General features: G+C 40.5%; 1 protein-coding gene across 1 annotated transcript; it reads left to right on the top strand.

The window, feature by feature from the left end:
- Positions 1-8,894: 8,894 nt before the first annotated feature.
- Positions 8,895-25,721, top strand: NNMT (nicotinamide N-methyltransferase). Its single transcript, XM_036088200.2, has 3 exons — positions 8,895-9,103; positions 9,875-10,082; positions 25,252-25,721. The coding sequence occupies exons 1-3, from the start codon at positions 8,950-8,952 to the stop codon at positions 25,682-25,684; spliced, it is 795 nt and encodes a 264-aa protein (XP_035944093.1). The 5' UTR covers positions 8,895-8,949; the 3' UTR covers positions 25,685-25,721.
- Positions 25,722-26,301: the final 580 nt, after the last annotated feature.

The following is a 26,301-nucleotide window of genomic DNA, read 5'->3' as shown; positions in this document are numbered from 1 at the left end:
GCAGCTTGGAGGGAAACTTGAGTGGAGGTTTCTGTTATGTTCCCCGCTATCCTTGCCCCGTTTTTGTTGGAACAGCCATTTGTCCTTCAGTGCCCTTGAATGCTTTAACCCCATTGGGTAAAACTGGTAAAAGGAGCCACGCTAGGGCATGCCTCACAGAGCAGACGAGGGCACCTCTATGGTCACGTACCCTTCATCTCTACACCTGCGCTCGTTTCAAAAGTGACCCTGCATCTAGACATGCAGGATTTTTTTTTTTTTTAAATCACAAGATTGATCATACATATAAAAATGTTCATAAGACATAATATGAAAATTAATATAAAATGGACACCCAGTAACAGCCCCCAAGTTGAGAAATAGAACACCGCAGGGTCTTAGAAGCACCCCTTTCTCCCGTGGGGGCGACACCCCCTCTTCCCCTCCAGAGCCCACCTCTATCCTGACATCTATTGCTTTTCTTTACAGCTTGCCGCTCATTTATGCAGCACTAAATAATATTGTTTACTTTTGCCTGTTTTGAACTTTATATAACTGGAATAAAAATGTACATCTTCTTCAGGACTTGTTTCTCTCCCGCTGCATCATTTGGAGAACCGCCCATGTTGATGTCTATAACTATAATCATGGTGCATTTTCATGACCGTCTCCTCTAATGTGTTTATTCTACTGTTGCCGCACATTTCAGTTTTTCTAGTGGGGGCTATTTCAAAACAATGCTGCAAAGAACAGTCATGTGCCTGTGCCAGATTTGCTGTAGGTATGACCCTGGGTGTGCAATTGGTGGGCACAGAGTGTACCCAACTCAACTCTCTTCGTTCATGGCAGCCTGTTCTCCAAACTGGTGCACCAGTGTATATGCCCATTAAAAATACATGAGAATATCTGCGATCCAGGTCCTTGGTGCTGGCCGATGTGATTTTTGCCAATCTGATGGCTGTGTAGTAGCATCTTGTTGGGATTTAATCTGCATTCCGCTGATGAGATTAAGCATCTTTTCATAGGTTTATTGGCCATTTGGATTTTCTTTCTTAGAAAGGGTCTGTTCAAGTCTTCTGGGTCGTTCTTTATTTTCACCATTTCGATTCACAGAAGTTCTTTATAAATTCTGGATCCTGGTCCTTTGTCAGTTTTGTGAGTTGTAGGATCTTTTCCCACTCGGTGGCTTATCCCTTCACTCTCTTAATGTGTCTTTGGTTGAACAGAACAGATGTTCTTAACTGTAATATACTCAAATTTACAAATCTCAGATTTCCCATGAATGATTTTTGTATCCAGTTTAAGAAATCCTTCTCTACCGCCAAGGTCATGAAGATATTCTTCTATATTACCTTCTAAATCCTTAGAGTTTTGCTGGGCATCTATACTTTTTAATCCACTTGAATTGATTTTTTTGTGCATAGTGTTCAGAGAAAGTCTGATTCCATTTTCTCCCCTACGGATACTCAATTACCCCAGCACTATTTATTGAAAACTCTGTCTTTTCCCCACTGATCTAGGATACCACCTGTGCTGTACATCAAGTGTTGATTAAGTTATGGGTCTGTGTATGGGCTCTCTACTATTTTATTGGTCTATTTGTCAATCCTTATACCAATACCATACGGTCTTCATTACTATAGCTTTATAATAAGTATTATGTCTGGTAGAGACAGTTCTCCTACCTTATTTTTCTTCTTCAAGAGTAGCTACTCTTGGCCCTTGACACTGTCATATAAATTTTAGAGCTGGCTTGTCAAGTTCCAACAAAAACCTATTGGGATTTTAATTGGGATTTTACTGAGTCTATAAATCAATTTGGAGAGAAATGACATCTTTACAATGTTGAGGCCTTCAATCCATGAAGTGGTCTATTTCTCCATTTATTTAGGTCTTCTTTAATGCCTTTTAATAAAATTTTGTAATTTTCTCCATTAAGGTCTTGTACATATTTTGTTGGATTTATTCCTAGGTACTTCTCATTTTTTAATGCCATTGTGAATGAAGTTTGTTTTAAATTTCATTTTATAACTGTTGCTGGTTAGAAATGAATTTAGTTTTTTATATTCACTTTGTATCCAGAAACTTTGCTAAACTCCTATATTCCAGTAGTTTCTTTGTAGGTGATTTTAAAATTTCTCTCTATATATCATCACTATCTGTTTAAAATAATAATTGTATCTTTTTTTGTTTCCAATCCTTATACGTTCTATTTATTTTTCTTACCTACTGTGTTGTCCAAGACCCCTAGTAGAATATTGAATAAAATTGGTAATTGTTAGCATTCTCTTCTCTGTCCTCAAGTTGAAGGGAAAGCTTTTAAATGTGGCATCATTAAGTGTGATGTTTGTTGAAGTTTTTGTAGATAATCCTTATCACATTAAGGAAGTTCCATTCTATTCTCAGTTTGCCAAGAGGTTTTTGTTGTTGTTGTGAATGGATGTGGACTTTGAGCTTTTTTCCCCTATATATCTATTGAATGATCAGAAGGCATTTCTCCTTTGATCTGTAAATATAATTTATATTAATTGATATTTGGATGTTAAATTGCCTCTTTTTCCTGCAATCAATCCACCTTGGTCATAGTGTAACTACTGAAAGAATAGGCTGTCGAGTCAGACTGTGTAGGTCTGAACTCCAGCCAAACCACTACCTAGCAGTGTGACCTGGGCAAATTCCTTAACCTCTCTGTGCCTCATATGCTGAAATGAGGATGATCGTACCTACCACACAGCACCATCGTAAGGTTCAGTAACATGTCCAAAGGGCTTAAACCAGTGTCCAGCACCTAGTAAGCCCCAAATAAGTGTTTGCTATTTTAGGGACTACACAATAATTTGTTCAGGATTTTTGGAGTTGTATTCATGAGTGATTTTTAGTTTGTAATTTTTCTTCCTCATAAATAACCTTGGTACCTTGGGTACTAGGGTTTGCTGAACTTATAAAATTAGTTGAGGGCTGTTTTCTCATTCTCTATGCTCTGGAAGATTTTGTAGAAGACTAAAACTATTGATTCCTTGAATACATGCTAGAACTCACCTGTGAAGCCATCTACCTCGAGGGTTTCATGTGGGAACCATGTTCAATTTAAGTTCTTTGATGTTTACAGGACAATACAAGTTTTGCATGTGTTGTATATTTACTTGGGAACTTATACATCTAAATTTTCAATATATTGTTGTAAAGTTATTCATGATGACTAGTTACTATCTTTGAAATGTCTGCAGTATAACCATGAGGTTTCTGTGTTCACTCTTGACATTGGGTGTATGTGCCTTCTTTCTCTCTCTCTCTCTCTCTTTTTTTCTTGATCATTCCAACCAGAAATTTGCTAATTATATTAGTCTTTTCAGAGAGCTGACCGCTGAGCCTTGCTGATCTTCCCTATTGTACCTTAGCTTTTTACTTTATTAGTTTCTGCTCTGTATTATTATTTTCTTTCTACTTATGTCTGTTTGATGTTCCTCTCCTAACTTCATAACCCCATTTACATTACTAGTGTATACATTTGAGGAGTAGAGTTCCCCTTAAATACTCTTTTGGCTTCAACCCACCAATTGTGATATGTAGCACTTTTATTACTAGTCAGTTCAAACTATTTTATAATTTTCACTATGATTGCTTTTTTTGAGCCGTGGGTTATTTATTGGTACATTTCTTAATTTCCAAGCATATAAGGATATTCTAGTTATCTTTTTATATTTTGACTTTTAACTTAAAAGTGTTCATCAAAGAATTTATTCTATATCATTTCAGTCCTTTGAAATATGTTGAGGTTTGCTTTGTAAGCAGGTGTAGGGTAATTTTTAATGGACTCTGTATTCTTGAAACAAACATGTAGGTGTTGGATGCAGTATTTTATATACATCCATTAAGTCCAGTTAATGAATCCTGCTGCCCAGGTATTACGTATTTTTACCGATTTTTTGTCTATCTTTAACTCTCCATCAATTGCCTTCTTACTTTACACTTTTTTTTTTTTGTCCTGACAGGTCTATATTGTGTTTTTGTTTTTGTTTTTATTTTTTTCTCTCTCTCTTAGTTCTTGCCTCCTTCTGAATGATTTTTTTTCTTTTTTGGTCATTCCATTTCCTCTACGCTACTAATTTGATTGAGTTATTTTTGTGGTGCCTAAGATTGGAGTCTAGGTATTTTACTTTGGATCCCACAAGGCACTGGTGAGGGTGTGGGAAAGTGACAGAAAGAAAGGAGGCCAATCAGGCTCCGTTCATGAACCAGTTACTGCGGTGGGCAGCTGGGACTCACTCCTGCTGGGACCTCTGCGAGAGTGCAGAGAACATGTTATGGCATTTCTATTCCAGGAGCGAGGAAGTTGGCATAATTATTCAGCATTTCTCATCTGTCACTGGGTGAGGGCCTGAGGACTGCTGCATTAACTCCCCAGCTTTTCTGACTTGCTCTGTGTAGGGGCCAAACATACTCCTACAACCAGAGAAAACCCTCAGGCTCAGGTCCTTGCAGTAGAAAAATGTTGAACAGGCATGGCGAGTGCCAAGGAAGTATGCGCAGTATCCCATCATCTGTCAGGAATGACAGTATGCATTGTTAACTTATCAGTCTAAAGATAATCAATACTTTTACCCTTCCTGGATAATTCAAAGATCTAGAACACTTCAACCCCATGTATTTACACTCCCCTGAAATTTATAGGCTGTTGCTATTGTGCCTTTTAATTCCATCTTGCTTATTTTTAACCACATATGACATTACTTTTTAAAATTTTTAAAAAGGTTTTATTTAATTATTTAGAGAGAGAAAGAGAAAGAGCATGAGTGGGGGGAGGGGCAGAGGGAGAGACAGAATCTCTAGCAGACTCCACGCTGAGCGCGGAGCCTGACGTAGGGCTCAATCTTACAACCCTGAGATCATGACCTGAGCCAAAATCAGGAGTCAGACCCTTAACCGACTGAGGCACCCAGGAGCCCTATGACATTATTTTTTTATACGTCTATTAGAATCACCCACAAGTTAGGGTCCTTACTGGTTCTTCATTCTTTCTTGCATCTCAGACCTTGATCTTTTGCGCACTAGCGTTGTAGAGCTATTTTCTCATGAGGTCGTGACCTAAGGTAACAAAGCAAATACATTATGAGCTGACCACATGGGAAGAAGAGCTACCAGCAGCCCACGCTTCCAGCTGTATGGGAGTGGCATGCTTTCTTGACTTCTTCCATTTCTCCCTCCTTCCCTCTCTTTCACTCTCCCTGCCTCTCCTCCCCCGTTTTTACTTCCTTCTTGCTCTTTGCTCCTTCCAGAGGCTATTGCTTTTGGAACTATGTCTTCACTCCATTTTGTCCACATAAGAAGATTGCCTTTCCAAGCCAATGCCCAAGACATTATCAAGTGTTTTGCTCACTGAAGCCTGTTGGAATCACCGTGGAATAGAGTTCCAGTAGGAAGACCACTGGAAAAGCTGATGTGCCCTTCAATGTCCATGAGGACACCGTTGTAGCTCTGCTCAAGGACTGCTCTCATGTTCACCACCAGGATATTCAATTGTTCCTGAATTCATATTCAAAAGGAAAATAAGACATCCAGGGACTCCAAATAGTAAGGATAAAGCAAGAAGCATTTCGTATATACATCTTTCTTAGACTTGGGATGTGAAGTTCTGTTTTTTTAGCCGCAATTGCTAGGAAAAGGATTTGAGGGTTTTCGGTTAATTGCTTCTCAGAAAAATTCCACAGTGGACCATTGAGAAAGAAAAAGGGAAAATGCAGTTTGGGATAATGAAATAAACCACACATTTAAATTTTTGTTTGAACGGTTCAGGATCTGATTTAAAAATCTGGTCTTTGTTTTATGTGATTAAACAGTTTGTTTTCATAGAGTTTATGTTAACCTTAAAAAAGGGAAAAAAAAGCTTTTCTTTCCAGAAAAGCTTCCAGAGGCTGTTGATTTTGGAAATATATTTTCACTACATGTATATTTGTATATTCATGCATTCATAATTATAACAGACATTCATGTGCAGTGGATAGAGGGCCAACATGGGGAACAGATTTCAATCTACAGTGAAATCTGATTCTGACTATAAATCTTGGCAGCTTCTGAAAAGGGTAGGAAAAAATTAATGATGGGATGAGGGGGCAAGGGATACTATAGTATGAAAGCCACATATAAGCTATATAACCACTATTTTCCAAAGTCCCCTGTTAAACTGACCCATGAGTGGGAAGAGGGTACGTTTCCCAAGGTAAGGATTCAATGTAAGGGAAACTATGGTTTAAATTTCTCATTACCTTGAACAGAGAACATTGAACAGAACAGATACTATTAAAGAAAACCAAATTACATCACCTTAACACATGTCACTTTGGCATTTGATTATTTTGAATTAAAGGCATTTAAAAAACCAGTAGGCCCAAGAAGGACACTCTGATCCTCCTTTTTCTTCCTGAAAGCAGGAGATAAAAGTCCTATATGAAAGGTACCCTCCTTGTTCCAGGAGGAAGGAAGACATTCTTATCACCAGAGACAGGGAATTTGGTGCTAAGAAATCTGTACACATGAACCCTATTAAAACAATCCTTACCCTCTTAGTTACTTATTTATCATTTACTACCCTTAGGCCAAACCCTTCTGTCTTGTCAATTCTTCACAGATTGATTGTTTCCTTGTCTAAGGGTATAAAGGCTTCCTGCTCTGGTCACTTTTTTTTTTAAAGATTTTATTTATTTATTTGACAGAGACATAGAGTCAGAGAGCACAAGCGGAGGGAACGGCAGAGAGAGAGAGACAGAGGCAGAGGGAGAAGTAGGCTCCCCACTGTGCAGGGAGCCAGATGCGGGGCTCAATCCCAGGACCCTGGGATCATGACCTGAGCTGAAGGCAGATGCTTAACCATCTGAACCACCCAGGCGCCCCTGTTCTGGTCACTTCTTGAGGTCTTCATTCTCTTGTGAAGCCTCCCATGTACATGTAAAATATTAATAAAATTCACACGCATTTCTCCTGTTAATCTGTCTCATGTCAGTTTAATTCTCAAGTCCAGTCAGAGACCCAAAGATGGGAAAGGAGAATTTTTTTCCTCTTCTATATTATTATCATCCCAATTTTATGTGCCAAACCTGAGGCTTTCAGATCTCAAAAGTTAGTTTTCCTAACCGCCATTGTCATATGAATTGTTGGTGGCAAATCAGGATGGCAATTTTTGTCTTTTGACTTTGAATTCTGGATGCTTCCTGCTGGAGATACTCCACTACCCAGGTAGTTGGGAGAAGCAGGGTCTATCAGCCATGGTGTCTCCGAGCCACTCACAATGACACCTTGTATTGATTCCACATCCCTCCCGTCTGTGACTTGACTTTTGAAGGTCCAACTGTTGCAGTAATCTGAGATGATTTGTCTGTTCCATCTAAGTCCCTGTGATGGGCAGTCTCACTACCACACAGATCTCTTTTACTACCCCAACATTTACTGGAAAGTCTCAATGACCCAGACTGGACCAGGCAGATTCTCTCTCTAAGGAACTGGATTCAGACCATGCACACCCAGTTGGCCAGCTGCGAGGAGATGGGTTAGAAGATTCTGTAAGGTCAGGTGCAGAGACCAGCATTGGGAATGTTCTGAACAGAGCCACGTGTAGTGGATGAGTAAGAGAAGCCAGTTTGCAGAGAATCAAGGCCCCTAGCCCTCCAAAGAGAGACAAAAAGAAAGAGAAAAGGAGGAAGAGAAAGACAGAGAGAGAGAGAGAGAGAGAGAGAGAGAGAGAGAAATTAGTTGCCTAATGAATTTCTGGTTCATGAGACCCAGTTAGATACCCTGCAGTGTGTTTCCACTATATTCTCCTATTAATAATTCCTTTTTCACTTGAACGTCTTTGAGTGAGTTTCTCTGGTTTGTAGCCAGATGGGCCCTTGCTAAGTCATCACCCGGGGCATATAGGGTACTCAACTGTGATTGCGTTTGCTGCAATATGACAATAGTCAACTAATCAACCAGTGTTTAGAACACTTCCTAGGTAGGTGTGATAGGCAGGGGGCTGAGCCATAGTCCTTGATCTAAAGATGGTTTTGTGTATCATTCACGTGAAGGCTAGGTTTGGGAAGTAAGATTGACACAGACAAAACCAGGAACAAATGCATGACATGACAAAATCAAGGGTTCGGCTGGGTGAGCTAATTCTAAGGGCAATGTGAGTCCAGACAAGGGAATATAAGGATTTCTTAAGGGAAGTAAAGCACTTAAATTTCATCTTGAAAGGACCGTCAGGATTTGAATGGATTGAAATGAGTGGGGAGGCTTGGGGAAGAGGTGGTTGCCAAATGGGGAGGACTGGCAGCTACTGGGGAGCTGCGGATGCACAGGGAGGGGAGTGAGGGGCATGCAGAGCACGAGGAGAGGGTTACGGGAATGTGGCCTGCCCAGACATTGGAGGAAGCCTCATCCAGGTTTTTAAAATTGCTCCTTTACCCTCTCATCTGCGATTCCTTCTTTAGCCAACGTTCCTTAGCCCTAAAGACATTTCCTAATCCTCTTCTTTCCTCTCTTTCTTCATGACTGTCAAAAATTTAAACCATTCCTTGTGGGTCTCTTTTGGATGAATCATTACAAGAAGAATGATGGTGCTGTGGGGAAATGACCCACTGCTCTAAACTTAGTGGTTCTTCTATGAGTTAAATGATTTCCCGGACGAGCTCAGATGATTCCTCCAGCACTTGAACTTCACCCCTTGGCTGAGAATTGCATGCAGCTCATGGCTCTCCCCTTACCACATGCACATTTCCTAGGCACTCTTGCCCAAAAGTTTCATCACCTCCTAGAGCAGCCAAAACATTCTTGGTGTATTTCTGTTAGTGTTTAACCAAACGTCGGTCCCTAAGGGGTGGGTTGAACTAACAGAAGAAAGATTGAAGCCTGAGACTTTAAAAAGACAATTTTTGCAGGGTGACTCCCTGGGTTCTGAAGGAGAGGGAGGGAGGGTAGTGGACACAGGAGCGAGCCACGATGGAACCTAGCTTCACCTCCAAGGACACTTACCTGAGACATTTTAACCCTCGGGATTACCTAGAAAAATATTACAACTTTGGGTCCAGACACTCTGCGGAAAATGAAATTCTCAGGCATCTTCTGAAAAATCTTTTCAAGATATTCTGCCTGGGTAAGTTCATGTGTTATCTGTGTGTCTCCCCAGCAAAATGTGAGATATGCAGATGGAGTCTCAGGGCATGGCTGGGTTCATGAGTAGTCATTGCTAAGTGACAGTCCTTTTGGCATTACTCATTCATTTAAAGAGAATGAAAACCAATGTGTTTTTTGGGTATGGATATTTTACAATTTATAGTGTTTTTATATGCATGATCTAATTTGGGTGTGCAAAGGGAAACAAGAAGGCAGGAGTTCTGTCCTTGATTTCACATCAATTTGCTAGGTGACCAGAGCAGCCATTTAACCATGATGGGCCACTTAAGAAGTGAAGATTCTAGTACTTACTCTGTTTCTAACTCAAAAGAATGTTGTGAATGTGCATGAAATAAAAAGACCTCCCAACATATGAAGAATTGGATGCTTTTTGGAGAGAGACAACTTAAAAATTTTTAAAAACAAATTTAACTTTCCCCAGAAGTATTCCTTAATAGTTTTTACATTTTCTGTGTAGCAGTCTTTCTGGATCAGGGGTCTGGACACCAGATGTACATCTTTTCTTCCTTCTCCTACACCTAAAAATATCCCAGCAGCATGCCTCCAGCCAGGATTGGGGAATGGAAAATGCAAAGATGTTAAAAAAAGATTTTGAGGGATGAGGAGTGAGTAGAGAGATGGTCTGTTTTTGGGGCTCTCTCGCACAGTTCCAGCGAAGATCGTGCATATCAGCTCTGGCTGCCGTCATATGATGCCTGATCCCCTTTCCTTGTTGCCTCCTCTAAACCAGATGGCGTGAAGGGGGACCTCCTCATCGACATTGGCTCTGGCCCCACCATCTACCAGCTTCTCTCTGCTTGTGAATCCTTCAAGGAGATCATTGCCACCGATTACACTGACCAGAACCTGCAGGAGCTGCGAAAGTGGCTGAAGAAGGAACCAGGGGCCTTTGACTGGTCCCCAGTGGTGACCTACGTGTGCGAGCTTGAAGGGAACAGGTAGAGAAACCAGGGTCTGCTTCCCGGCTTTCGGACGGTACCTGAGTGACGGTTCATTTTTCTGAACCAAGAATTATCCATAGTGCCCAAGTTAAAAAACAAAGGGAATAGAGAGAGCCCAGAGAGAAATCCAGATGGAGAATAAGGAGAGAGAGAGAACGAGCCAGAGGGGAGTGGGAGTGTGTGCACGCACGTGCGTGTACCAGAAAAGCAGAACGTGCGTGAAGACACAGGAGAATTGAAGAGATGGCCACTGAGCCAAGAGGAGACAAAACCTTCCCAGGACAGTGTGGGGGTGCAGCGTGCAGGTCAGGTACCATGGGACAACGACACAGGACAAGGTCAGGGAAGAGGTGAACCCGGCTCCTTACCAGCAGCTTTGGGGTGTCAGGGCTTGCCCCCCAGAGCCATCCTCCATCCCAGTGCACGGGACTCTGCCACGAGGGCAGCTAATGCTGACATCATCAGACACAACAAAAAGCTGACTAGGTTTTCGAACTGGGATTAGCAGCATAAAGGAATTATCTGTAAAGAATTTGTTACTCCCCATCCACAAAAGTCAGAGCTTGACATAGTCACAGCTAATGACCAACAGCTTAGCCTATCCCGTCTACGGGTCAGTTTATGCAAATGAGTCTTGTTTAAATGATTAATTTCTCTCCACACGAGAACTGGTCAATAGCCTACTAGCCAGAGGTGTCCCGTTCTGCATTTCGCTTTGTCTCTCTCTTCTCCTGATGTGCCTCCATCCTCTGGCGATTGCCCTGTGATGGCTCAGCCCAGTCCTGCTGTCCCTCCAGCAGCCGGAAGTCTCTGCTGCTATGCATGTTGCCGAGGCCCCACAGACTCCTTTGCAAACTATATCAAAAGACCGCTTCAAAATTCCTCTTCCGATCCTGCTGGCCCTGTCTGCTACTTCTTATATGCTCAATTATTTCTACCTTTCTGTCTTTTTCTACCCCCTGCTCTTACTGATTTTTTTTTTTTTTTTTGGTACATTTTCTCTTTCTCCACCCTCTTGCCCATGGTTTATTTTTTACATAACCCTTCCCCATTCCACTTCTTCCTGGGTTTGCACCCCCACCTTTGCTCATATACTTTGCTCATATACTAATCTGTATGGGACAGCATCCTCTGTCTTTCCTTGTCTTGTTGCTCACAATGGGAAAGCATACCTGTTTTTTTAAAGATTTATTTATTTTAGAGACAGAGAGAGAGAGAGCACACGGGATGAGGGGCAGAGGGAGAGGGAGAGAGAAACTTAAGCAGAGTCACATTGAGCATGGAGCCCGATGCGGGGCTTGATCTCCAGACCCTGAGATTGGGACCTAAGCCGAAGGTAGACACCTAACCGACTGAGCCACCCAGGTGCCCCCAAAGCATACCTATTCTTAATGAACATATCCCATGTTTTGGTCAGGAAAGGGCTCTGACTTCCCAGCAAGACAACCCCCTTCAAGAAACAAGTGCTGACACTTTTTGGCTCTTGGTTAAAGGAACTAGCATGAGCATGTATGATGTGCCACATAGTCCTAGCTACTGGGATAGACTGTTGGACAAGACAAGGAAACCTCGAGTCTCCTAGACCTTGTATCAGGGAAGGCAGGCACATGTCAGATCACTTAGGGCTTTGAGGCCAGGCTAACAATCCTGTACTTCAAGTGTGATGAGAAGGCATTAGAGGTGTAACTGGGAAAGTGATGTGACCCCATTTACATTTACGAAGATCTCTTTAGCTGTTGTGTGGAGAATGGATTGGAGGGTTTAGAGGAGAATGAGAGATGCAGAAAGGAGACACTTTAATGTAAGGTAAGAGATGATGGTGGCTGGGACCAGTGGATTTGTTGGTGATAGAGAGAGGAAGGTGATTTTAAGATGAATTGTTGAGATAGGCTGGATAAAAGTTTGGTAATGATTTGTCTTGGGGAATGATGACAGGGAAGTCTCAGGGATATGCCCATGTTTCTCAACTTGAACCACAGGAGGAGTGAAGTAATATTCCAGAATCCCAGAGGCAAATGTAAAATCATGTGATCTTAACATGTCCTAAGGAGTATGTCTACCTCCATACTCTTCTTCTGGAGTGATGGTCAATTCATTTTTCTATATGTGCACTTAAATTTGATTCTCATCACTTCACCAAATGTGCTTATTCATGAGTCAGATTCTCTTCTGAAACTAACTCTAAAGCCTGCTTCTATTTCTTTAACCCCTTCATTCTCTTTTCATGGTCTGCTGAATTCTAGCTTAGTTGGAGTATTCTAAACTTCATATTTGTTTTCTTACATGTTGTTGCTACACTGTCTTATTGATAGTCAATGTGGGTTGTCCGATGTAAGTTATCAAGGTGACTCATTGTTTATACAATTCCTTATAATATAGTATGAACAAATAGGAATTTCATATTTTGTTTCCCGATTAATGTTTTTGCTGTATGCGGAGTCACTAAACTTCCACTGGGTTTATGCTGGTCTTTTATCCCTTTTACCAGGAAAAGTAAGTCTTGAAATCAGATAGTGTAAATCCTCCTCCAACTTTGTTCTTTTTCAAAATTCTTCTGGCAATTTTAGTGTCATATATATATGACTTTATATATGTATATATATAATATATATATTATATATAATTATATTTTAGTAAAATAATATAATATATATTATATATTAAACATATAATATATTTAATTTATATATTATATATAATACATTTAATATATAGTATATTTAATTTAATATATTTAATTGGAGTATAATTAACATACAGCATTATATTAGTTTCAGGTATACAATATAAAGATTCAACAATTCTATACATTACTGAGTGCTCATCATAAGTGTGCTCTCAATCCCCTTCACCTGTTTCCCCCATCCCCCCTCCCGCCTCCCCTCTGGCAACCACCAGTTTGTTCTTTGTATTTAAGAGTCTGTTTCTTTTATTTGTCTCTTTTTTTCTTTCTTTGTTTTGTTTCTTAAATTCCACATATGAGTGAAATCATCTGGTATTTGTTTTCTCTGTTTGACTTATTTGACTTAGCATTATACATTCTAGGTCCACCCATGTTGTTGCAAATGGAAAGATCACATTTTTATGGCTGAGCAATATATACACCACAGCATTATCTGTTCATCCACTGATGGACACTTGGGTTGCTTCTCTATCTTGGCTATTGTAAATAATGGTGTAATACACATGGGGGAGCCTATATCTTTTCAAATTAGTGTTTTGTTTTCTTTGGGTAAATACCCAGTAGTGGAATTACTGGATCATATGGTAACTCAACTAATTTTTTGAGGTACCTCCATACTGTTTTCCACAGTGGCTGCACCAACAGTGCATGAGGGTTCCTTTCTCTCCACATCCTTGGCAACACTTGTTATTTCTTATCTTTTTTATTTTAGCCATTCTGACAGGTATGAGGTGATATCTTATTGTGGTTTTGATTTGCATTTCCCTGATGATTAGTGATATTGAGCATGTGGTTCATGTGTCTGTTGGCCATTTGTATATCATCTTTGGAAAAATATCTATTCGGGTCCTCTGACCATTTTCATTGGATTGTTTCTTTGGTGTGGGGTTGTATAAGCTCTTTATATGTTTTGGTTATTAACCCCTTATCAGATACGTCATTTGCAAATAACTTCTTCCATTCAGTAGGCTGCCTTGTCTTGTTGATGGTTTCCTTCACTGTGTAAAAGCTTTTTTATTGTCATTATATTTTGATATAAATTTTAGAATAAACTGGGGTGCCTGGGTGGCTCAGTCACTTAAGCGGTTAAGTATCTGCCTTGGGCTCAGGTCATGATCCCAGGGTCCTGGGGTTGAGCCCCCTCCTCAGTAGGCAGTCTGCTTTTCCCTCTCTGTCTGCCCCTCCCCGCTTGTGTGCGCACACGCTCTCTCTCTAATAAAATAAGTAAAATCTTTAAATTTTAGAATAAACTTGTCAATTTCTTTCAAAAAAGGCTGCTGAGACTTTGATAGTGATCTTTCAATTTACAAATCAGTTTAAGAGAATGGACATATAGAATCTGCAGTCCATAAACATGATCTATCTCTGTATTTATTTAGGACTTCTTTAGTTTCTCTCAGTAATGTTTTGTAGTTCTCATATTTTGTATATATTTTGTTAAATTTTTCCTGTGTTTTATTTTTTAATGTTATTGTTAATTTTATTTTTAATTTCAAATTTTAAAAATTTGCTAGTATATAGAAATATAATTGATTTTTATATACTGACTTTGTGTCCTGTAACCTTATTGACTTCACTAATTAAGTTTAATAGTGCTTTTTGTAGATTCCGTAGGTTTTTCTATGTACACTCTTATATCATCTGCAAATAAAAATAGTTTTACTTCTTCTATTCCAACTATAGGCCTTTTATTTATTTTTCTGGCCTTATTACACTGGCTAGGACTTCCCTAACAATGCTGAATAGAAAAGATGAGAGTAGACATATGTGCCCTTTTCTATATTATAAGAAAAAATGTCCAACGATTCATTGTTAAGTATATTTACTATAGATTTTTCAGATATTCTTTGTCAGACAAAATTTCTTTATATTTTTAGTTTCTGGGGAGTTCTAAATCAAATGCTGAATTTTGTTGATTTTTTTGGAATTAATTGAGATGGTCATATGACTTTTCTCCTTTATTCTGAAAATGTGAATTATATTGGAAGATTTTTGAATGTTTAAATCTAACTGGCATATACCCATTGGTTAAAGCAGTATCCTTTTTATGTATGACTGGATGTGATTTGCTAATATCTTGTTAGGGATTTTTGCATCTACCTATATGAGGGATATTGAGCTATAATTTTTTTTTCTTATAATATGCTTAGCAGATTTTGATATCAGCATGATGCTGGATTCATATAACAAGTTGAGAATGTTTCTTCTTCCTCTATTTTTTGAAAGTGTTTGTGTATTATTAGTATTATTTCTTCCCTTTTTTTTAAAGATTTTATTTATTTCTTTGAGAGAGACAGAGAGAGAGCACAAGCAGGGAGAGGGGCAGAGGGAGAAGCAGGCTTCCTGCTGAGCAAGGACACTGACCTGGGGCTTGAGATCATGACCGGAGCCGAAGTTGGACGCTTAACCGACTGAGCCACCCAGGCACCCCAGTATTATTTCTTCCTTAAATGGTTGATAGAATTCACCAGTGAAGCTACCTGTACCTGAAGTTTTTTTTCATGTGTGTGAAATTTTTAAAATTCAGAATAGTAGTTTTTATTGGCTATTTGGATTTTCCATTTCTTCTTTGTTTTGATAAGTAGTATTTTTCAAGGAATTTATCTTACTCATCTTAGTTGTCGATTTTATTGTCATAGATTTTTTTAAACAATATATCTTTATTACTCTGTTAGTAATCTTCCTTCTTTCATTCTTTTTTTTTTTTTTTTTAAGATTTTATTTATTTATTTGACAGAGAGAGACACAGAGAGAGAGACAACACAAGCAGGGGGAGTGGGAGAGGGAGAAGCAGGCTTCCCGCGGAGCAGGGAGCCCGATGCGGGGCTCGATCCCAGGACCCTGGGACCATGACCTGAGCCGAAGGCAGACGCTTAACGACTGAGCCACCCAGGCAACCCTTTCCTTCATTCTTGATATTGGCAATTTGTCTTTTAAAAAATATCTTCATCAAACTTGTTAGAGATTGACCAATTTTATTAATCTTTTTGAAGGACCAACTTTTGGTTTTGTTGATTTTTTTCTATTGTCTGTCCATTTTCAATTGTGTTGATTTCTGCTCTTATTCTTCTTATTTTCTCTCTTCCATTTACTTTAGTTTTTATATGCTCTTCTTTTTCTTGCTTCTGAAGATAGAAGCTTAAATAATTGATTTCACACATCTCTTTCTTCTAACTTAGCCCTTTAAAGCCATAAATTTCCTTTAGAATTGTTTCAATTGCATCTCATGATTTTTGATATGTCATATTTTTATTATTATCCACTTCAGCATATTTTCTTAATTTTTTAAAAGATTTGTATATTTATTATTTGAGAGAGAGAGCATGCACGGGGCAGGGATGGGCAGAGAGAGAGAAGATAGAGAATCTCAAACAAACTCCCCTCTGAGCATGGAGTCCAACCCACAACCCTGAGATCATAACCTGAGCTGAAATCAAGAGTCAGACACTTAACTGACTGAGACACCCAGGTGCCTCACTTCAACATATTTTCTAATTTCCTTTGTGATTTCTTCTTTGACCTGAATTATTTAGGATTGTGTTGCTTAATTTCCAAAAATTTCAGGATTTTCTAGATATTGTTATTGGTTTCTATTTAAATTTTACTGTAGTCAGAGATTGATTTTATGGTCACCATATGGTCTACTTTGGTTAACAATCTATGTGCTTTCTACATTGAGAAGAATGTATATCATCCTGTTGTAGGTGTGGTTTCTATAAATATCAATTAAGTCAGGTAGATCGATAGTATTTTTCAAATTTTCTACATGATTTTTTGCTTATCAATTACTGATAGAAAGGCATTAAAATCTCAAACTATGATTGTGGATTTATCTCTTGTTCCCCATCATTCTGTCAACATTTGCTTCATACATTTTGAAGCTTTGTTACTACCTGCATATATTTTTAGGATTGTTTTGTCTTCTTGATTTAGTGACCATTTTATCATTAAGAAATATCTCCCTTTACTGCCAGTAATGCATTTTGTCTTGAAGTCTACTTTGATATTAATATGGCCACATCAGCCTTCTTATGCTTGGTGTTTGCATGGAGTGGTAGATAGCCTCAAAGATGGCTCCCAATAATCTTCACCTCAAATATTCATCTCTTGTTTAATTGCCTTCCTTGGGTGTCCATTTGATTTAGTGACTAGATTCTAACATGCACAATGCAGCAGAGTACTGGGACATCAATCCTGAGATTAGCTTACAAAAATACTATGGCTTCCTTATTGGGTGTTCCCTCTCACTTGCTTGTCTGGAGTGAGCTTGGAAGCAAATTTCCCCCCACTTGTACCTGCAGGTGAGACTGAAGACATGGCCAACACTGTACCTCATGAGGGACCTTGCATCAGAGGTACTCAGCTAATCTGTGCCCAGATATCTGACCCACAGAAACTAGGAAATAAGTGTCATTTTAAATCGCTAAGTTTTAGGGTAATTTATAATGCAGCAATAACTAATAGACATGGTATATCTTTTCCACCCTTTTGTTTTCAACCTATGTGTGTTTTTATACTTAAAATGTTTTTCTTGCAAGTAGAATGTAGTAGGTCTTGCTTTTCAATCCAACCTGATGATTTCTGCCTTTTAACTGGATTCTTTAGTTTACTTATATTTAATGTAATTACTGATAATGTATGATTGAGTCTAAATCAATCATCTTGGTATATATTTTCTACTTGTCCCATCTGTTTTATTTTTCACTTATGCCTTTGTTCCCACTTCTCCTTGGTGTAATAATGTTTGGTATTCCATTAGTATAAATATAAAGATTTTTAGTATTCCTTTTTATCCTCTCTGTTGACTCTGATCTTTTCTATTGACCTCTTTTGTATTTTGTGTGAGTGTATATATGTGTGTGCATGTGTAATTTTTCTAGAAATTTCGGTATGTATTTTTTAACATATCTATTATCTCATGAGCAATGTAGGATATTACAATAGTGTAATTCCTTTAACCCACTCTTGCCTTATGCACTTGTCATATATTTTACTTCATATATACTATAACATTATAATACGCTGTTATTATTTTTGCTTTAAAAAGTTAGTAGTGCTTTTATTTTTTATTGCTTTTTTTTATTGTGGTTAAAAAACATACCATAAAATTTAGCATCTGAACTATTTTTAAGTATATAGTTCAGTAGTTTTAAGTATATTCATATTAGTCAGTAGTATTTTAAACAAACATATATAAAGTCCTTTATATTTATCTGCATATCTGTCCTCTCTAGTATTCCTCATTCCTTTTTGCAGATCTAGACTTCTATCGGGCATCACTTCCTTCATCTGAAGAACTTCTTTTAGTATTTCTTAAAATGTAGGTATGCTGGAGACAAATTCTCTCATCTTACCAATGTCAGGTAAGAATCAGTAATTTTTTTCTTCCTCATAATATGAGGAACTTAACAATTTTTGATACCCAAAGTCCTTCTGTCATCTCTCTCCCCAGTGTTTCTTGTTAAAATTGGAGATTTTAGGGATGCCTGCGTGGCTCAGTAGGTTAAGCATCTGCCTTTGGCTCAGGTCATTATGCTAGAGTCCTGGGATCGAGCCCCATGTCGGGCTCTCTGCTCAGTGGGGAGACTGCTTCTCTCTCTCCCTCTGCCCCTCCCCCCATTTGTGTGCTTGCTTGTGCATGCGCGCTCTCTCTGTATCAAATAAATAAAATCTTTTTTAAAAATTGGAGATTTTAAATCCAAATATTGTAATTTAATGCATCATTTTCATATTTTCTTTCAAGATCAGTTTGGACATTTGCTTTCAGTTTGTAATCATATTTGCAATTATGTGAACATTTTAATTTTATGTTCATTTTATCTGATTTTTCTAGTTGTTTAGTATTTAATTCTGGTTCATCTTTTGGTCCATTGAATAGGCCTTCAAAATAATGTTTTCAAGAAGAACACACAAGTGGCATTTTCTAAGCCCGTGTATATTGGAAACATGTTTTTGTTGCCTTTACATGTGAACAACACCATAAAATTGTTTACTATTGCCTAAATATTTCTCTATTTCTGCCCCCGCTCACTGGCATTTGGTAAGAAGTTGAGAGGCTACTTTCATATGCCATTTTAACCTATAAACCCCTTACTTAGAATTTTATGCTAGCCGTAGTCTTCAAACTGAAGATAATGTTCCTAAAAATAAATGTAATTTCAAACCTCTTTTTTTTTCTTCTATCAACTCGGTGATTCCACAGAATGAAACTGGTATTAACTAGGGAAAAAAACCCTGTAGCTCTGAGGATTTGGGCAATATTCAAAATTATTGAATAACTAAGGAATTCCTCAGGATTTATAGAATTTCAGGGAAAGTTTATAAAAGAGTTTTTCAGTCAATCAGACAATATACCTTTCTGAGGTCCAAATCACGTCAAAAAGGCTTTTAGAACTTTCTTCTCAATTTCCCTGGCTATCACAAGCCTTTCCATCTCATTCAGAAATGAACCCTTAAAATCTAGCAAGATACTAAAAACATTGCTGCTTATCTCATGCCAGAGTTGTCAGCTTGTAACAATTGGCTCCTGAGAAACTATCCTTTCCCAATCACTGTTCGAGTAAGCAACTGTATTTTTTGGCAGTAAAATTCTGCATTCTCACACTTATCCTTGTGCTAGATCCTGTGGCTTCAACTATTTTGAGAATGATAGTGATCCCATTCAACTTATGTCTTTCTTGCATCTTCAAGTACCTCTATCAGCCCACAACCTATTTCCTTTGAGATTATTTTTTCTTTATCTGAAGCTCTTTCTTGTGCTGCCAAAGATAATTTGAGCCGTCTCCTGTTCCTCGGCCTTTGCTGTGGACGCATACATTTAGATACCACTCATTTTTAAAACTATCCAAGAAGTTGTAAGCATTGGTACCAAATTCTGGCTTCACATTATTTATTTATCAAGTCAGAGAGTCACATGCTAAAATATAAATTATGACTCCAGCACGAGACAAGGAAAATGAGCGTTTACCTTAAGAAGTTCTAGAAACGGAGCTGATGAACCTCTGGGTTCCTGGAAATTGCAGCCCATGCCCTGCCTTGTGGTCCTCAGACTAAGCAGCTTCCATGTCACCTGGGAGCCTATTAAAGAATGCAGGCTCTCAGGCCCCACTCCCCACCTACAGAACAAGAGAATCTGCATTTTAATGAGATCTGCAGGGGATGGTATGCATTTTACAGTTTGAGAAATACTGGTGTCTAGAACAGAGCTTCCCAGCAGATATACCAGGAGGTGCTGGTGAGTGGGAATGAGTTATAGGTATGCTCTGCAAGTTCTCCTCAGTCCTCAGGGCCGCCAGGAGGGTTCTGGGGAAGCTGGAGCCCCCCACCCCCACCATGCCTCTACAGAGAGCAGCTCTTCCACCTACCTCCACATGCCTGACAGAAGGAAGCTTGAGCACCTGTAGAAGTGAAGTAAATGCTCTCTGTACAAAGATTCTCATGTCTATTTAAAAAAATGTTTGCCTGTTGCCCAAAATAGACACACTTGGGCTACATATGTCCCACAGAGCTATTGAACTTCCTCTACCCTGAAGCATCTCTATATTTTCATGTCTTGTAAAAGATTGATATCCCTTCTCAACTTCGAGATCTTGATGGTCATGGTGACATGTGATACCTAGGAAAAGTTTCTCCCTTTTAAAAGCATGCCTTTCTCTTAGATGTTCTCCCTGCATTCTCTCTCTGGGAAAATGCACAGGGCAGGCTGAGGAAATTTCACCTGGCCATTTCCTTCAAATTGTAAGCATTTCTACCCATGTGTCCGAATGTGCCCCAAATAGAGCTATGATCTTCCCAAATTTGCTCCATTTGCTCTCATCTCCCTGGGTGTTGCCATCATCTAATTACTTGAACAAGCCAGAAGCCTAGAAGCCAAACTTGCCTTCTCCCTCTCAGTCATGTTCTGTGAGCATGCACCAAGCTCTGTCCATTTTACTTCTGAGTTTCTCTCAAACCAGTATATGTCTTCCAATATTTTCTATCCAGTCTATTTTCCTGGTTCAAGCCACCATCCTCTCCCTCCTAATTCTCCTTCCACCTCCACTCTTGTCCCAAAGTGATCGCCTCAAAATGTAGATCTGATTGCACCACTCTGTTCCTTAGCACCACCCCTTCATATCTTCCCATGAACAGGATAAAAAGGATAAAAAGCAAAATTCTTAACACGGTCCCCAAAGATCTATCTAGTCTGGCACCTGCTGACCCCTATCACCTCCCTTTTCGACCATGCTCTGCTTTGTTTTCTGAGATCCAGCCTCATCGGCCTTCCCTCCTCTTTCCACCCACCACATGGCCTTTGCATGTGCTCTTTCCATTTACTGGGATATCCTCCTCCCCTCCCTACTCTCCATGGCCCTAGTGAACTCTCGTTTATTCTGTCCCTGCTTACCTGACTCCATTGTGGAGAAGCTTTCATTGATACTTCAGACCAACTCTAGCTTCCAACATTCCTTTGTTGGCGCCATGTCCCTCTCCTTCCTAGCGTTTATCACAGTATTAATTTGTCACTTTTGTGGATGATCATTGGATTAATTCTTTCTCCCCTCTGCCCAAGACTGCTCCAAAATGTAATCCCCACAACGATAGGATCTGTTTCTTGTTTGTTCTATCTTGGGTCCCCACTGCCCAGTACTCTTCCTGCCACATCACAGAGGTTCAAAAAAAAATTGTAAAATAAATAACTGCATGCCTTTTGCTTCCCAGCCTCTCCCACCTGAAATGTCTGTTTTTCACCTGATTCACTGTGACCTGTACCAAAGGCTTACTAATGATTATTCCTGGCTCGTACAGTTCTTACTTTGGTATCCAAGCTTATGTAGCTTTTTATATCCTTCACACATTTTGCTGGTTCTCCCTCAAGAGGGCCTGCTGGAACCTCTGGGGACGGGGCTTTGCGGAGTGAGTGTCATTGAAAGATCTCATCCAGGGCCTTCTGGTCCACCAGCTGCCTTGCAGCCAGAGGGCAGGAGGACCCTCCTCTGAAGCTCAGAGTAATTTCTTGGAGTGTGGGAATATACTCTCACCAAGCACTCTTCTCAGGAGCCCTACTCTGTATCCCCCCCCTCCCCAGCTCCCTCAGGCTTCATGGATTGCATATTTACAGAGGAAATAGCTGCCCTTTTTTACGTGTGTTGGAAAGAGCAGATCTTCAGACCTAGAGAAACACTCACACTGCTGTTAGCTTCCTGTGGAACCACCTAACACCTTTCTGGGGTATGTTGATTCCCTACCCCTTGAGCTGAAGGCCAGTCCATTTCCCTGGGCGTGCGAACAGTGCAGGCGCTCAGAAGCCCTGAGACGGCATCTTGGCACAGCTACCTGGGCCACTGAGTCCCCCAGTGTTTGCTGTATACCCAGGGACAAGCAGGTCTCCACGGCAGTGGGTGTTTCTAGCCAATTTCCCTCTCAAATTGGCACATTCTCCATGAGCTTTCTAGACTTTGCAGTGTGTCTCGCTGTTTGGGAACAATTTCCATCATCAACTGACTGGCAAGGACTAGTTCTGGGGTAACGCGTGTCTTTCAAATAGCTTAACACACAATAGGGCACAGAGATCCAACGTGCTTCTGACGTCATCACTTAAATATACAATCCCGCGGTGTTCCCAATGTAGAGGATCATCTTGAAACACGTCCAAAAACACACCCTAGTTTTCACTCCTTGGGCTTTTTCTCTACCTTCGGCTATCCATATGTGCTGATAGGTTATTTGAATTTTTCTATTCTAGATTAATTTACCATTCAAATCTGTGTTTCACAGACTTCCATAATGTTGAATTGTTATTTTTTATTCTTAAAATGTTCAGTCAAATCATCCATGTTCTAGGAGGCTGAGTGGCAGCTTTGTAACTGATTTCCCTGCTTTTAGAATCCCTGTTTGCCCAGGATTGAGAGGGGTTCCCAGGACATGGGATTTTCAGTGGGAAAACCGGGAAAGTCCAGACCAATCAGGACAAACTTGTCACCCTACTACCATTTTACCCTTGATAGGAGAGTAGGTAGACCCAACCAAAGGTAATTATCATTCCCTGTCTCTCCTGCTTTCTTGGCTGGTAGGAATTTCCTGAAGCCAATACCTTGCTAAGCTACTTCTCTTTCTCTCCTTAGTATAAACAGCTTTCCAAGATAAAATTAACATCACATGTGATTCACCCATTTAAAGTGTGCCATTGGATAGTTCTTAGGATATCCATGTAGTTGTGCAATCTTCACCCCAGTTCTGGAACATTTTCATAACTTCCCAAACAAACCCTGTACCCACTGACAGTCAATCCCATTTCCCGGATCCTCTCCCTGTTGGCAACCATTGGTCTGCCCCTGGTCTTTGTAGCTTTGCCTTTTCTGGACATTTCATGTAAATGGAATCATACAATATGTGGCCTTTTGTTTCTGGTTTCTTTCACTTAGCATCCTGTTTTCAAGGTTCTTCCATGTTGTAGCATGAATCAGCACTTCATTCCTTTATACGACTGACTATGATTCCATTGCATGGGTATACCACACTTTATTTATTTATTCATAGGTTGATGGACATTTGGGTGGTCGCCATCTTTTGGCTATGATGAATAATGTTGCTATAATTACGTGCAATTTTTTGTGTGGGCATATGTGTTCATTTCTCTTGGAATTCCTGGGTCATGCGGTAACTCTATGATGAACCTTCTTTTTTTTCTTCTTTTTTTTAAATTTTATTTTATTATGTTATGTTAGTCACCATACATTACACCATTAGTTTTTGATGTAGTGTTCCATGATTCATTGTTTGTGCATAACCCCAGTGCTCCATGCAGAATGTACCCTCTTTAATACCCATCACCAGGCTAACCCATCCTCCCACCCCCCTCCCCTCCCCTCCCCTCCCCTCTAGAACCCTCAGTTTGTTTTTCAGAGTCCATCATCTCTCATGGTTCATCTCCCCCTCCGATTTCCCCCCCTTCATTCTTCCCCTGCTGCTATCTTTTTTTTTTCTTAACATATATTGCATTATTTGTTTCAGAGGTACAGATCTGTGATTCAACAGTCTTGCACAATTCACAGCGCTCACCATAGCACATACCCTCCCCAGTGTCTATCATCCAGCCACCCCATCCCTCCCACCCCCTACCACTCCAGCAACCCTCTGTTTCCTGAGATTAAGAGTCTCTTATGGTTTGTCTCCCTCTCTGGTTTCATCTTGTTTCATTTTTTCCTCCCTTCCCATATGATCCTCTGTCTTGTTTCTCAAATTCCTCATGTCAGTGAGATCATATGATACTTGTCTTTCTCTGATTGACTTATTTCGCTTAGCATAATACCCTCTAGTTCCATCCATGTCATTGCAAATGGCAAGATCTCGGGGTTTTTTGATGGCTGCATAATATTCCATTGTATATATATATACCACATCTTCTTTATCCATTCATCTGTTGATGGACATCTTGGCTCTTTCCATAGTTTGGCTATTGTGGACATTGCTGCTATAAACATTGGGGTGCACGTACCCATCAGATCACTACATTTGTTATAATGAATCTTCTAAGGAACTTCCACCAGACTGTTTTCCGAAGTAGCTAGACCATTTTATATTCTCCCTAATAGTGTGAGGAGGTTTCCATTTCTCCATGTCCTTGCCAACACTTGTGATTGTCTGTTTTTTTTACTATAGCCGTCCTAGTGGATGTGAAGTGGTATCTCATTGTTTAATTTGCATTTCTCTGATGGCCAAAAATGTTGAGAATTTTTTTCATATGTTTATTGCTAAACCTCTTAAGTGGAAAATTACAATGTAAAGGATGTTTATAAATAGCTGATTTTGCACTGGGCTTAAGATTTTTTCTTAAAGATTTTATTTATTTATTTGACAGAGAGAGAGAGCAAGCACTAGCAGGGAGAGCGGCAGGCAGAGGGAGAGGGAGAAGCAGGCTCTCCACTGATCAGGGAGCCCGATCTGGGGCTCGATCCCAGGACCCTGGGATCATGACCTGAGGTGAAGGCAGACGCTTAATGACTGAGCCACCCAGGCGCCCCTGTTTCCACATTTTAAAGCCATTATTGCCTGATATGTATCGGTCAAGTGGCTGCTATGTTGTAGTTTGGCAGAGGAGACAAGTGTAATAATTAATAAACAAATAAGTAGTAGTAGTAGTAGTAGTAGTAGTAGTAGTAGTAGTAGTAGTAGTAGTAATAACAAAAAATGAGCCAGGCACTATTCTAAGCAGTGGAGGAAGAATAATTCCAGTCCGTGGGAGAAGCAGGCAGTAAGTACTTTCATTATCATTTTCATGTTATTACCTACTTCAGAAGGAGATTTAGCCCAGCACAGGGTAACGTGGTCACATTCATATGCTGAAAGGGTCCTCTGTGTCTCCTTTCTCCATTTTTCCAACAGGGATGTCCCCAAGGATATACCACTTGGGACGACCCTGCCATTTTCAGCCCCGACCAAAGAGACCTGGGGTTTTCATGAGTACAGCGTGGCAAGTGGTGTTTGTCGGTTTGTGTATTTCAGAGCCAAGGTGCTGGAGAAGGAGGAGAAGTTGCGGCGCGCGGTCAGGCAGGTCCTGAAGTGCGACGTGACTCAGAGCCGGCCGCTGGGCGCTGTGTCCCTGCCCCTGGCCGACTGTCTGCTCAGCACGCTGTGCCTGGACGCCGCCTGCCCAGACCTCCCTGCCTACTGCGCAGCCCTCAGGAACCTCGGCAGCCTGCTAAAGCCGGGGGGCTTCCTGGTGGTGGTGGACGCCCTGAAGAGCAGCTACTACATGATCGGCGAGCAGAGGTTCTCCAGCCTCTGCCTGGGCCAGGAGGCAATAGAGGCTGCCGTGAGGGAGGCTGGCTACTCTGTTGAGCGGTTTGAGGTGATCTGTCAAAGTTATCCCTCCACCATGTGTGACAATGAAGGGCTTTTCTCCCTGGTGGGGCGGAAGCTGAGCAAATCTGTATGACCCCTTGTGGTTGCAATTAAAGCAATTCCTCTCTCTGGCCCAGTTAACTTTGGTCCTTTGTTCTAACTGCCATGGTCACTGTGCTGAGTTGAGTCTAACGGCTCATGCAGGACAGGGTGGGCGCAGTCAGTCAGTGGAGGAACAACTGGGTGACCACTGACTCTGTGCTTCCCATGTGGGCTACGGGGACTCAAAGATGAGCAACTGGAACATCCAGTCTTCGCTACCCATGATTAGAAAAGAAGACCTCCTTTTCCTTAAGCACCCCTAGTTCTGGCGGCTCACGCCCCCACACGCCTACAGAGCAGTGTCTGCGGGGATGAGCTCTCTTTCCTACGGGGCCCGCTGCTTCCTTCTCTCGGGAACATGTTTCTCCTGTTCCTCAACAATTGCCTTCTCTGGGGACCCCATCCTCTGCTGGGGCCCACTGGTGCCACCACCACGTCTGAGGATCAGAGAACAGCCGTCCCCTTCGCTCCTGGGTCCCAAGTGTGGGGCAGGTCCTTCTCTTATTTCCTTTAACACACAAGGCCAAGGCTGTGACTTCTACCTGAAGAGAAGTTTAGGAGTTAGCAAGAGAGGTAACAAGCACTGTCTCACAGCTGCTATTAGAAACA

This window comes from Halichoerus grypus, chromosome 11 (genome assembly GCF_964656455.1).
Source record: "Halichoerus grypus chromosome 11, mHalGry1.hap1.1, whole genome shotgun sequence".
NCBI lineage: Eukaryota > Metazoa > Chordata > Mammalia > Carnivora > Phocidae > Halichoerus > Halichoerus grypus.
Note: the sequence above shows the minus strand (reverse complement) of the source record. Positions and strands in the feature narration are given on the sequence as shown.

What these genes read in the sequence shown, in the direction of transcription:
- NNMT (XM_036088200.2), top strand. Translation starts at nt 8,950, where the DNA reads ATGGAACCTAGCTTCACCTCCAAGGACACTTACCTGAGACATTTTAAC. An exon ending in TTTCAAGATATTCTGCCTGG is followed by an intron (nt 9,104 to 9,874) that starts GTAAGTTCATGT and finishes CCTCTAAACCAG; the next exon opens with ATGGCGTGAAGGGGGACCTC. An exon ending in TGCGAGCTTGAAGGGAACAG is followed by an intron (nt 10,083 to 25,251) that starts GTAGAGAAACCA and finishes TGTGTATTTCAG; the next exon opens with AGCCAAGGTGCTGGAGAAGG.